Here is a 14,524-nt window from a genome sequence, read left to right as displayed (position 1 = left end):
ACAGGAGACCAGTGGCCCCTCTGACCTTTTCACAGTATTGATATTTTCCGCAGTTAGAATAGGTTTACACCCAGTTTTGAGTGCAACATCCCTTGTACAATCCTTTAAAACTTATCGTTGCGTTTGTACATTCATGAATAAAATTCTTCAAAAGAAATTATATTGTATTTGAATTCTGTTAACGTACATAGTATTGCATACAGACCACTCTTTAAATGAAAATTTTGTAAGATAATTCTAGTAATTTGTCTCACATTTGAGTCCACATTTTCCCATACGTATTGGCAGTTGAAATAATTACAGAATGCGTGCATGGCCAACCTGGTGTAAATTGCATTGCAAAATCAAAAGTTTTTGCACCGAATATCATGTACCTAGATACGAAGCTTTTGAAAAAGATGTATTTTATTATGAGTTTTAATAAAGCTTAATGTATATCATCACTTTTGATAAGCAGCTTCAAAATCAAGGTAGGTCAAATGAAATTGTATATTAATTATTTTTATTTGTTATAGAAAAACTCTTTTGTGGACACTTTGGCAGTATTTATTTTAATCAAGATGTCGTAACATCAAAATGGAACAGAAACTACACAATGAAACAACATGTAATAACATGTAATATGTACAAAATAATGAAAACAAAACAAAACCCGTATATAGACCTGCTATATCTCTACAACAAGCTTCCTTCAGCAAATCACATCCCTTAACCAATGTTGTAACAACACACTCCTCCGTTTGTGATTTTGTTACATCAATAACAAATCGTCCCGTACTGAAAAAAAACTAGAATTGGGAATACTAAAACAAAACCAAAAAATTGATTTAACATTGATTAATGACTGAAAATTAATGATGTGAGGAAACAAAATGTGTGTAAAGTGAATATGAAATGAAAATCACCGAAGAAATTTATCAAAAAATAGAATTAGACAAGATTGATATAAAATGTGCATCAAATGGTCCCTTACGTAATGTTTATAAAATGGCAGTGCAAATACATGTACACAAAATTGACAAATGTCTACAATTTCTATGTTTGATATTTTTGTGTTGTTTTTATTTTATTTTGTTTTTTTTTTATAAAGAGTCCGGGAATAATAATGATGTATAAACAGGATATTGAACACTCACTATTGACTAGGAAATGATTCATGATGTAAACTAGTACGATTGTACTTATGTAAACATCAATAGATCACCACCCATTAACGCCTGGTATTACCACCAAAAACAAAACGTAACACAAGAATTCTGACAAAAACATCCTATTGTCAATTTTCTACCATAGCACGTGTTCGAAGAGCACGTACTAGAAAAAATAAAAATCTGCAAGGCAGTTGTGTCCGTGTTAACCCGGACGTGGATTAAAATTGTCACGTGGTAATCACACGTGATCACCAGTCTGTGGATAGCCGGCGGATTGGTAACTCAGAAGAGCAGTGGTGCTCTGGTTGGAGAGGCTTTGCATTAGGACTGGTCTCTTCTGCTCTTTGACGGAACCTTTACGACTGTAACGTCTCTCTAACGGAGGGTTGCTCATCTGGGCCTGCAACATTGTAACCATGTTTCTCTGCATCGCGCTCTCATGGTGTCTCTTCATCAACCCCACGACAAAGCAGCCCAGCATGGAAAAGAAGAGGACTGCAGCGAGAGAGAGCACTCCCAGGAGACCGATGAACAACTCTTCGTTTTCCACATGAGTCAACAACTTGACCTCTTTGCCTAAAAGATTGACGATGCTCAAGTGCTCATCTTGTACTATCAGTGTACTACTCGACATGCATTATATCGGTTCGTTTACATATGTTAATTTAACAATACACCAGTTCAGTACACATGATATCTAGTTTATTTTATTTGTAATAGTAAATGCAAATATCAAGCAAATATACGTACCTTTCATTTTTTGTCCCATGAATTGTTTTGCATCATCTTAAAAAAAATAGTAAAAAAGTTATTTTTTATTAAGATCCTAGGTTTATATTTCTTCTTATAGATAGATATAGATATTTCGCTTGCCTCCGGTCATCAAATACTCTACTAGGATGGAGAATCCCTTCGCTTGTTTCTTAGTGTCGGAGTGGAATTCAATATGGAGATATGGACCCTCTGACACGTAGGAGTGAGAAGGTTTGCTTCCACAGAGCATCAGTGGGGTTCTGTAAAAGGAGCCAGACGTAAACGACATTATACATTGCAGGTTACTTAAATTCTAGAAAACTGGTACTTATCAAGTTAGGCCACCATTACCATATGTGAAACTATACCTCTACGCTGGAATTTTAGAATCAAATTCTCCTATATTGAATTTTAGCTTACACGCTTTTGGAATTTGAACGTCTGATCAGAAGGTAGTCGTTCTGGCACTGTTGGGAGTCTTCCAGTTGGAAGTCATTAATCGTCACAGCCCATTTTCCTGACGTCTGATTGAATATCCACTCCCTGTGCTGATTTGGCGGGTAGTTCTCTGGATAATTTTGGCTCCTTAACTGCTTTGGCCCCGCCGTATTGGTTATTATTTCCTTGATGTTTTCTAAAACAAAATAAATGTGTTTTCTAAAATGAGAATTGGTCATTTGACAATATCATATATCTTCTTGAATACTGGGGTTATTGTATGATTCTCTAGACTATCTTTCATTCCAACTGAAGATTATTTCAGTAGACTAGCATATGGCCTCAAACCAGTGATCGGTTTTGTGAAATAGGGGTTCTTTAAATGAATAAGATAGCTTTTTAGTTTTGTTTGGTAGATCGGGGAGGCATTGGTTATTTAATTGATTCATACAGAAAGATACACATACTTTGAATTACAACGATGCGGATTCTGAAACTGAGAAAGCAGTGCCGACATCTTTGTCGGAGTTAAGTGGACTTTTTTTTTCGCGGAAAATCATTTTCGTCGAAAAGAAGAGAGACCTCACTCTAAAAAACAATTGACTTTATTATCTTATATTTGGCGAGGAAATAGAGTCTAATTGTTAAAAGGGTTATAAACTATATTTCTTAACACTTTGGCTTATTAAAAAAAAGCCGTTAGAGGATGTTTAGACTAATGTTTAGATTTCTTTCTATAATGAGAACAAAAATCCTCCACCACTTTACCTATCCAACCATTCTCTGTTTTCAAGGCTACACCAGCTTGGCGATGTTGACCTCTCCTTATTATCTAATTATTAGTTCCTGGTGTTCTACATTTTAAAGTGGTTTGTGCTTTCCGCGTTCATGGGTGTAAAGAACGATGCCAGAATAACCTTTATACTATTAGTGTTCACAATCCATGTCAACCCCTGCATCAACCTTTATACTATGTTCACAATCTATGTCAACTCCTGCATCAACCTTTATATACTATGTTCACAATCTATATCAACTCTTGCATCAACACTAACATATTTAATTTATAATGAAATATATTCTATCTTCTTTTTTCATTTCCAATTTCTTCTTAATCCGAAATAATCTTTCTCTTAGATTTGTTAAAATAATTTCATTTCACATTTACCCTTGCGGGGTGGGGTGAAGTGAGATACCAAAACAGAAAATTCCTAGTTCTATCAGTTACTAGTACCTTGTGCTGAAAACGATTCATTTGCCAGCGTTGTGGTTTACAGTTTGTAAATTGCTTTTTACGGCTTAAAAAGGCTTTGTTACGGACATTTTTGTGAAAAAAATGTTAATTAGCTGACGGTAGAAAGGACTGGATGTAGAGAGGAAGAGTTAATTTGAATCGAGGCGCCCGGGGAGGTTTACAAACAGTTGGTATAGCATATTTTCTATTTTCATATTTTATATAAATATTTAATCTATATATAATATTTAACCATCATTTCTTAGAATTGAACATCGGTAAATTCACGCATGCACAAAACCGAGGAATTATCTGCAATTATCTTTTAAATTTAAAAAAAAAAAAAATTCATCGCGTTTGTCCTCTCTTGCTCAACTACTTACGTTATGTAAGAATGTGCTTTACATTTTTTTGGTCTTGAAGCTAAGTACTGTTCATCACTACGCGATGCAGAACAAAGAGATTTTCACATCCCGAGATAAGTACTGTGTAATTCTTCCTACTAGCGATATTGAAATACACAAATAATGTCATTTTCTAAAAAGAAATGTAATGGAAGGAAAGGTGTTGAATTTCAATAATACATTCCGTGTGTTTTAAAGTACAAAGTTTTCTGGAATAAAAAATTGGGAGGGACATATAATTGAAATTGTAACATTTACAATTTTTTCATAATCATAGTTAAACAGGATGGGGAGATTTGTGGAATGTCTCTTTAAGGACCCCCAATCAAAAGGTTTACTAGATATTTTATTTGGTAAATTACTCTAATTTTTGATTTTCAGAAAGAGATCTCTAATGGAATTCATTGTCATAAATCATTAGCATCACGGTTAAAGGTTAATGATTTCAATTTCTTGTATTTGATAAGAGCATGATAAACATATTGATATAAAGACATACCAAGAATCACATTATTTTACACTCTTTCTTTCCGAAATTTATTCATAATTCAGAGAAAGTAACATTTCATAGAAAAAAAAAATTAATGCAAAATTTATTATGACAAAGGTTTAAGAGAGTCAAACGTCACATGATTTAAATTTTATTTAGAGCCCTCTATATATTTCAATTTTTAGAATATAAATTTACCAAAAATGATAAATAAATAAGTTAACTACATTCTATTCTTTAAAGTTAAGCAATGCCTAAACAATCTAAATTTGTTTTTCTGCCACCTGTGCAAGTTCTGCAAATAAAAGTTTAAAAACCCCTGTAGCTAATTAAAACAAACCCTGTGACTAACAGGTGCAGATGATGCGGAAGTTTTTATTTAAAAAAACAACAACAAAACAACTCATTCTAATTGCAGACAAGTTGAGAGTATGAAAATAATGACTATGATGTATAACATGTACCTATTTACTCAGGAAAAAAACCCAAAACAAACACCCCCCCCCAAAAAAAAAACCCCCAAAAAACCAAAAAAAAAACCCCACATTCAATGATAAAAGGGAAAACAAAAAAGACAACAATAAAGGATAATCCCTCCAAAATACCCCATTCCCCCTTTTCAAGAAAAAAAAAAGAAAGCCAAAACAAAGCAAAATACACGCAAAAAAAGGTGTTGAGCCCCCTTAAAAAAAACCCTCAAGCACATGCAGAAATAAAATCTTACATAAACCAACTAAAACGAAGCGAAACAAGCTGAATTGAAAAATAAAACAACTTTATTATTTCGCAAAAGTGTGACTGCACGTGCATATGATTATAATCTTGGCGGCATTAAAAGTCTGTGTAAAATTAACATACCTTGGGCTTTAGTGACTGAAAGGATCAGGATGATGGTGATGTGCAAAAGGTTTGAAGCTTGTCTGGTCGTCATATTGTTTGCATGTACATAGGTTATAAGCGCTGGCACTTAGAGGCGCTCGTTCACATCGCGTTCCCCTGACTTGCCACACTCAACTGTTACTCTCAAGTGAATCCCAGTGATTTTATTACACTTCATTTTTTCCGCAATCATCGTAATTGGCATGTAAACAAAAATTTAACCCCTTATATAAATATCACATCGTATTTCCTTGTTCTCTTGTTTCCCATCCACAAGCCTATGGAATAAAATTCAGACGTTGAATAACTTCTGAGTATGCATATGACTTTTGAAAGACGCTATATTTTTTTATGAAAAGAACCCACTTTCTTGGAGATTTCATGCATGGATCTAGAGGTGGGGATCAGGGGGAAAAATTGATTTCTTCTCTCTGTTGTCACAGTGCAATGCATACAATAAAGTTTATCACAATAAAGAACCTTCCCTAAAGTACTGTTGTGTTAATGGTTGCACTTTTTTGAGACAGAAGGACCAAAAACGAAATTCTATGACAAAGTATGAAGTTCAATACATCATATTTGATAATTGAACATTCTTAATAGTATATTGTTTTGTATATTACACACGGACATACATAACTTATGTAATATCGTTATCAAAAACAAAACATAAACTATGATTACATTGATAGAGGAAATTACACTTAAACATTACATCGTTATCGGCATATCTGAAAGATTTTTTATCGTACAAACCTATTAGAGGTATGGCATGGATAAAAACTATAAAAATCAAATCCAATATATCAAAATAACGCAGTGAAGCAAAGTATATGAAGAATCCTTGTTTTGGGTTTGGGTGGATTAAGACTTGTACATGCAACATCATAGATAATATTCATTTGATCCGTTGGTGTACTGCACAGTGTCCCCCTCCCCCATTCCCGAACATTGTTTGGTATTATGTTAGCTCGCGACAGCGATTAAGATGGAATGGGAGTTGGGTGGGAACACTTAAATGCACGTACTCTCGATCATAAAAGCATCGAGTGATCATTCATCAATACATTGTATAATATAAAGTGTTTTGATTACATATAAGTGTTTTAGTTTTCTTGAAATCATGAATTTGACAAAGAACAAACGCACTCTTCTGTTCGTTCAACCAATGGAGGCCACTTCCTTCTTAAAACCTATTGATTTGTTTTACATTTTAGATATTTTTATCGAGTTCTAGGTTTAACCTTGACACCCGTAGGATGAATGCTTGTGGTGCACAATTTTTTACGGATTTTTCTTTAATATAACATTATAACCCCCCGCCCCATTCGAAATTACAGGGAAAGTTTGCAACATTCAGCATTATCCATAACTAAATGAAATCAATTTCATTAATAGTTTTATTATTTAAATCATTTTCAGTTAGCACTAGTGTATAAATTCTATAGACGAAATAAAGATGGGCTATATTGAACCGTTCTTTTGCTTTGTAAGAAGTTAAGATATATTACATTGAAATCTAGTGATACATGCAATCTACCAACTTAAAAAAAAGCAGAAGAAAATTACATGCTTGTATGTTTAATTACCATTTCATTGATGGTTGGTATTGGAAGCAAGATTTTTAAACTTTTAGCAAGAAAAATTATTATTTTCACACGTTTGCACATATATACATTACACAAACCATTAGCGAAGAAGTATAATTTAAGGCCTAATTATCAATTCGTAGAATGGTAGAAATTTGAAGCAAGAATATCTTAATTTTAGAAAGAAACATGATGACATTCTGGAAATGCAATGTGCCCCCGTTTGTGTGAATATATTGTACAAGGCATAAGAACGGAAGTTGGCTTTCAGACATGATAATGAATTACAGTAGAATGGTGGGGATCTGACGAAAGTAATTCAAAAATATTTGCATACATTATGAAACAAAAATAGACTGAGACTCAGTGAATTTATGTTTCACAATGTATGCTGCAGAGAATATTTCTAAAATATTAATATAATATAAAATATAATATAAAACTAATATAACTTGTCCTGCGATGTCGAGGCTCGCCGATTAATCCCGGGCACTTCCGGTTTTGCGTTGCCACTTCCTTCCCTGTTAGACCTTGTGATAACGAACTTTATTTGGGTCAATCAGGAAATGAAGACCGATTGTTTTCCGTCTATATTTTAAATGAATGCTATTTCAAGTTGATTCGATTTCCTCTGATCAAAGATCAATAGATTGAGTTTCAATGTGAATTTTTGATGTTGCCAACTTTGGTTGTTAGTTAATTTTTCATTGCTAATATAATTACTGAGTTATGTATACGTAACATCAAATGCATCTAAAACTAGGACCTGGCTTTTTCCATTTTGTCATAAACGCTTTAAATATTTATTTGTTTTGTTTTCAGCATTGGCAAGAACTATCTATTGTACACAAAAACACAAAAAACCTGTTAATTGCACTCACAAAAACGCAAGTAATATGATTGTGCAAATAATAGCGAGCAAAAGTCAACTCAGTTGTGCAGTTGTTGAACAAATTGGCATGTCAACAACCTTTGCAACTTTCTATTAGAGAAAGGACAAATCATGCCCCTCTATCTCCGCGTTCTGCTTCTTCGTGTATGACAATGGGAGTATTTATTAGATGATTGATAAATTTATAAGCTAATCCTTCTTTTAAGAAACGACCACCTTATCCTATACATAGATGTCTCTGGTTGTCGGAATTTTGTAACAGCATTAGGGTCTTGGTTTGCTTCTTCTTAGGATGATACATCTAGCATCACATCTTTGTTAAAGCATCAGAAGCATTTTAACAAGAGCCATGATGGCTCTCTGAAATCAACAAGATTTGTCTGGCTTTTGAGCGAAGACTACGCAATCGATGTATATTTCGCTTGAAACCAGCGTCATTTTTAACTTGTTTTGACGCAAAAAACAGATAGTTACATCCTACTGGAAGTCCAATGTCTTGTTAAAATGGTTCTATTTCATCTTTTCGGCAATTTAAATTTAGGAAAATAGCATAAAGAACTCTGCAAACATGTCACTTTTCGGTTTTTAACACTATTTTAAAATTACCCTTAACCGGTCAAATTTTGAAAGTCAGCTCGAAGGTTAATAGATATTTGTACAATAAATAACATGACATACATGTTGAACACAATGATAAGTTTCATCAACTATGCCATTAAATTAAAAGTTTTGAATTTTGCATATGACATGACAAATATATGCTTTTCTGTCCACTTTGTTGATAAACACTGTTAATTCAGCTAGTGTAAAATTTAGACATCGTGACCGCTTTGTGGTCTCAACTAATGATTGTTGTCTGCAAAGAAGGTAATCATTAAATCTCAATATCTGTAGAAACAACTTTATTCTTGATTTCTAGACTCTATACAAAAATTTTATACAACACTTTATTTTTTAAAATAAAACAACTTTTAAAAATTTTTATTTATATCAATGCAGACAAAAAAACTTATCCACTCTCAAGGTACATGTAAACTCTGAGTGGTGAATTTACATTTTATTTCTGAGCATAAAATGAACAAAAAGATTGCAAAACTTAGAAAGACTACATGTATTGAGAACCTTTTTTAACAAGAGCTTGGAATTTCTCTGGGATGTTACTATCTAGTTTGCGCATCAAAACAAGCTGTCAAATATTGACCTGTTTTCTTCTAATTCGATAAGCTCATTAATATTCATAGACTGTCAAAACCGAAAATTTGTTTGCCAAGATCTGCTCTGCTGAGTGAAATTTACACTGTTTCAACGAAATATACATCTCTGGGTGAAGTCGGGCGAGTGTCATTGCATTCAATACATGTATATTCATATCTATTAGCCAATGACTGGACAGTAAACCACGAGTAGACCCCACCGTCGTCAAATCGGAGTTTGTCACGTACTGCCCAAAGTCCAAGCTCTTGTTAAAACGGTTCTAAAAAAATTATCGCGAATAAACGCGAAACCTTTGCGAATGAACACGTAACTTTCACCATAGAACGCAAGCGTGATCTTATAGTATTGTCACATGATGCATCCTGCTTCTCATGAGCGCTGTATAATAGAAAATAAAGTATAAAAATTCATAGCAACAATTTTAATTCCAAAAGATTTATCGAATATCATTGTAAAATTTTAGGGTTGTCATTGTTGAAGACGTCGCTGCGACATAAGTTAACGTCTAGTTTAAGTTCTTATTTCTGAGAAATAAGACAAATTGGAAAAAAGTTTAAACATTAAATTCACAATTTTTCCCGGCTGTTGTTCAAATTTTGAAAAAAGTATTTTCGTTTTCTAAATTTATCACATTAAAGTAGTATACACATGTATTTCGTTTAAAAATCAGCCTCAGGGTTTTGAAGATTTCCCGTGCTTGAATTTATAATATAAATCAACGCAAAATGGAAAATCGCAAAGGTTGCTCTTTTTTCGCGAAAGTTTCGTGTTTATTTGCTTTACCTACAAAAATGAGCTCAAAGGGCTTGCGTACAAATCACTACGTTCTGAGTACTAAACGAAATTTGACCTGCTTAATTTCTATTTTCGCAATCTGCAGTATATACTGGAAAGGAAAATTCCGCATAGAAACTATATCTGACTGTACTTTTCGTTTTACATGACATGCAAGGATGATAAGCTTGTGAGCGTGCGTTTTTGCATACATACTGACACGTTGTCGGAAATAGTTCAGATATCAAAACAGAAATCAAACGAAGAAGGGATTTTTTTTTCTTTTTTTTTTAAATAAAATAATAGTGTTTTCTAATGTACTATGACATAACAAGATGACATAACACAATCTAAGAAAAAATATTGTCATTGGCCGTAAAAACTACATTGTTGAACTTTATGTAATAATCTATGCATTCAACCATGATGGGTCACAGACGTAGTGAGGATGTTTATAAATGTTGTGATAAACATTGGAAATCTTGTAGTCATATAAGTTTGTAGTACCTAGAATCAACTATTGTATGTATGACACCAAATTACAACGTAATACTAATTAAGCACTTCCTGAAACTAATATAGTCTCTTTAGTACATTGTTTACAGCACTTCACATCTCAAAATCATCATCTGGGACCATTTCCATGGGAAAAAATGACAAAAAAACTCTTTAAAACCAAATTGTATCATTTTCTATGCTCATAAATATAGATAATTCTTTATTAATCACAAAATCGCTATCACAATAAAATACATAATTAATTATATAGATTTTAGATATTTAACTTAATAAATGAAATTAATGCGGAGAAATTATCCGTTTTTCAATATAAGAGTTCTCATAGAAAAACACACTTTCAAGAATATTAAGAACCTACATGTATATATATCTAACTCATTCATGCGTTTTGTAAATCTTTCAAACAATTTCAAACTACCAACAATTCATTAAAAAAAGACATGAACACTCCAGCCTCTTAATTCTCAATTGTTTTTATTTTTTAAATTGTTACATATAGTAAAATGTTTATGCATGACGTTTGTATTTTTGTTTTACAGGCTGTGTCCGTATTTGGTTCCAAATACATTAATACCGGTATAAACGCTTAAGTTTGCTAGGTCACAAGGTTGATTGTGTCACGTATGTGCTTGAATAAAATATATAGGTTAATAATCTTAACATCGAAATTATGGGAAAGTTCTTCATATAAGTATTAACCCTTTTATCATATTAAACGGATATCATTCTTACAAAATATATCATAAAGTACAAACCTTTCTTGGGAAATATTATCAGAAATGATCGGATAAAACTCTAGCAAACTTTGGTATGTCTTTAAGGTGGCTCTATACACCACTTTTTGATGACGCAGTACGCAAAAAAGTAAATCTTGAAGCATGCAATTCCGATACTGGCTGATTTAAACTGAGGCGAATTGTATGGGAACTGCTCTTTTGAAAAATTTGTTAAATGAATAGATTTAATTTAATAATTGGAAAATTCATTACTTACAAGTAATATGGTATATGACACCTTCACGTTGTGTGGTATTATTTTTCGAAATAAACAATAAAATAAAGTATAATTTTTTAAAGAGTTTCTTTACCATTTACGAAATGTAGCACCATAGCGCAGTGGGTAACTGGGTTCACTAGAAACCAGTAGGTCATGAGTTCGATTCCCGCTGAGGACATTAAATTTTTTAACTTTCCAAAAATTTCTAAAACGTATTTTTTGGTTGAATATCATGAAAGAAAATTCTAAACCGGTGAAAATATTTCAATTATAATATACTTTAATGCACATTAATATCGACACCTAACGGGGATGAGAGAGTTGCTTTGAATTTCTCTCAGGTTGGGATACATAAATCCTATTAGCCTAGTCAATGTTCCCCTTTATTTAATTGACTTAAATTTGCATTAAATCGAATATATTCACTTACACAGGGCAAAGTCTATAATGAAATATGTATGTATTTATCATTCCAACATAATATTTAGAAAATTTTCTTCAACTCAGAAATGAAAGTCCCCAAGGTGTTTGGGCCTTGGGACTTAGGAATGATAACCCTTATCTGAAGAACTTTCATACCAAATAAAATTCAAAACATTTTTTGTGTTTATTTGCAACATGGTCTTCATTCAATTTTTTATGTCACATTCATTAAAATACATTTTCTTATAACATCAAGCAACTTTTTCAGATGATTTGTCCACAGAGTAAGAAAATATGAAAAATTATGTTTTGGTGAAATACGAAAAAAATGCAATAATAACATTTTTGAATGTTAAGAAGATATATATTTTTTTATGTGTCCGAAGGAAATATCCATCATATGATAAACACATTTCTCTCAATTTGTTATTAGCTGTCTTTTTAAAAAAATTTCACAAAAACACGAAAAAACATTAAAAAATTCTTTAAAAATACCTATAGTATCCCTATCATCATTTTAATATTTGATAAGTATATGTTTTGTGGTCTTCTATTGAAAATTGGAATAAACTGTGGGTGTATAGAGCCACCTTAAGTGTCAACATTAAACAAATATCATTTCTATTTTTCTTATTATTGAATCTACTTTTATATTTTTGTATTAAAGTATTACTTTTACAAAGGAAGATAATTAGGAAAAGCTAAAATAATTCAATGATTTAAAAAGTTTAAGAAGAGCACATGCTATAGTTTATAAAATAAATGCTTAAAAAATTAATTTATTACTGTAGTTTGTAAGGTTAAATTGTACACACATCTAATCGCAGTAGAAAGTCATGCTAATATTTCATCAGGTACACGATATATACATCTATACTACTATTTAAAATAATAGACTCGAATTTTTGGGCTTTAATACCGATTAATAGGAAGAGTACTGTCTTTTGTTTTATATATTCTAAACATCATTGGTACTTAAAGATTACCAATTTGTTTTTATTTTTTCTCAATCAAGCTTCGCTAATTAATAATCAACGAAAATTCCAAAAAAAATTCCGGAAATCATCAGAATTTTTTGGATTTTACAATTTTGCGCATGCGCATTACCTTCACGCTAAATCGCGGGAGGCTCTTTATTTTATGTTTCCACGATATCACATTTGCATGGAAAAACCCAGAGACGATAAAACAAATGCGTGTAAATTTTCATTGGATTTTTTTTTCCGTTCATCAAAAAAATACGGGAGATAACTCTAACACAGTGCATTTACTATAAAAAAGCCCGAGAATTTCGAATGTCAACATGGTGTGTAAAAAACGTTGTTGAAGAAATGTGGAATTCCGCAATTATATAATTAGATTTTTCGAAGAAAGGTATTAAATTTTACAGTTTCAAAATGGTTTGTTATGAACAATTTGACTGTTATTTTCAATGCAACTTTATTAATTTTCTCCAAAATCGTTCTGGATCGATTCTGCAATTATCTGCTACATTACGGGTATAATATTGGTAGGCAGACACAGATTACATTATTCCAACTTAGCAGAGTGTAGTGAAATTAATAGCATAAAGCTAGGTAATGCAAATGTCAACAATATACGGTGTGTCGATGTATCTATTTCGTAAATGTCCGATATCATATGATATGTCAACCCGTACACGCACGGGTCAAAATCTAGGCTATAGTCTGTCCCAAGTTATTGCTTCCATCAATTTTTGATGATTTTTTTAAATAAAAAAAAATACACATACCTGTGAAAGAAATACAATTGAAATCGATGAAAGGGAATATATCCAAGATATCTTCATTGAACAATTATCCCTTTTCACTCTTAAAATTTCACAGGAACGAAAACAATTTTCTTACGGAGATTTATAATGGGAAATGTTTACATCTTTTCTCCATTCGTAATACACTCGGAATACATCGCGCAATTTTTTAACGTTATCATCCGGGCTTATTAATGGCTGATGCAATGCAAAATCTCCGTAGACTTTCAATTTTGGGATGTGTATTGAAACCTGAAGCGATAGAGGGGGCGTTTCAAAACAGATAATCTGGACATTTTTCATATTAGTGGATGAACGTAGTTTAAGCACAAAGGTATTTACTATTATTGAAATATCAAGCAAAAAGTGGTGGAAGCAAAAACTCAGGACAGAGTATAGTAGAGTTACACTGAGAGGATAAGAAGATCCGGAGAGAGGGGATAGAAATGAAATAAAAACTGGAAGGAAGTGGTCGGCCAGTGCCGCAGTCCACCTGGCAGATATAGCTGGCACAGTAGTAGAGGGGAGGCAAGGCCTATATAGGAAGTAGTCACAGAGAAAGCTTGATGAAAATCAACAACACGGAGAAACGTGGGATGGTACAGGCAGGGATCCGCCAAATGGAAGAAGAGATAATAAAGGCAAGAGCAATAGAAATGGGAAGCCAAGGTGCATGGACGGGTTGGACAACAACAGAGAGGAAGCTGAATTGGGGAGAGATCTGGAGGATGGAACCACATCGTATCCAGTTCCTCTTAAGATCAGTGTGTGATCTGCTGCCATCGCCAACCAACCTACACAAGTGGGGCCTAACAGAACATATGAACTACGATTTATTTGGAAAGAGAGGTACTCGGGAACACATCTTATCATCATGATATGTCTCGTTGACACAGAGCAGGTACAGATGGAGACATGACCAAGTACTCAAAGAGCTAGCTGACATCATAGAGAAGGAACGGAAGAACAAGAGAGAGCAGAAGAAAGACAGTTAAT

The 14,524-nt window shown here is 32.8% G+C and overlaps 1 protein-coding gene and 1 long non-coding RNA gene across 2 annotated transcripts; one reads left to right on the top strand and one right to left on the bottom strand.

The window, feature by feature from the left end:
* Window positions 1–523: 523 nt before the first annotated feature.
* Window positions 524–5,506, bottom strand: LOC105333240 (neuropilin-1). Its single transcript, XM_034442997.2, has 5 exons — window positions 5,329–5,506; window positions 2,325–2,538; window positions 2,025–2,164; window positions 1,902–1,937; window positions 524–1,727 (listed from the first exon to the last, which is right to left on the bottom strand). Exons 1-5 carry the CDS (start codon window positions 5,399–5,401, stop codon window positions 1,390–1,392), a joined length of 801 nt encoding a protein of 266 aa, XP_034298888.1. The 5' UTR covers window positions 5,402–5,506; the 3' UTR covers window positions 524–1,389.
* LOC136273997 (uncharacterized) lies at window positions 1,669–2,440 on the top strand. Its single transcript, XR_010712239.1, has 2 exons — window positions 1,669–1,796; window positions 2,002–2,440. It is a non-coding gene; the product is annotated as an uncharacterized lncRNA (long non-coding RNA).
* Window positions 5,507–14,524: the final 9,018 nt, after the last annotated feature.

The sequence above is a fragment of the Magallana gigas genome, chromosome 3 (assembly GCF_963853765.1).
Source record: "Magallana gigas chromosome 3, xbMagGiga1.1, whole genome shotgun sequence".
NCBI classification, from domain to species: Eukaryota; Metazoa; Mollusca; class Bivalvia; order Ostreida; family Ostreidae; genus Magallana; species Magallana gigas.
Note: the sequence above shows the minus strand (reverse complement) of the source record. Positions and strands in the feature narration are given on the sequence as shown.

Bases quoted from the DNA above. Each gene is read 5' to 3' on its own strand.
- LOC105333240 (XM_034442997.2), bottom strand. From the start codon at position 5,401: ATGACGACCAGACAAGCTTCAAACCTTTTGCACATCACCATCATCCTG. The intron at 2,539-5,328 runs GTATGTTAATTT...ATTTTGTTTTAG, and splicing joins TTCAGTCACTAAAGCCCAAG to AAAACATCAAGGAAATAATA. The intron at 1,728-1,901 runs GTACGTATATTT...TCAATCTTTTAG, and splicing joins CATGGGACAAAAAATGAAAG to GCAAAGAGGTCAAGTTGTTG.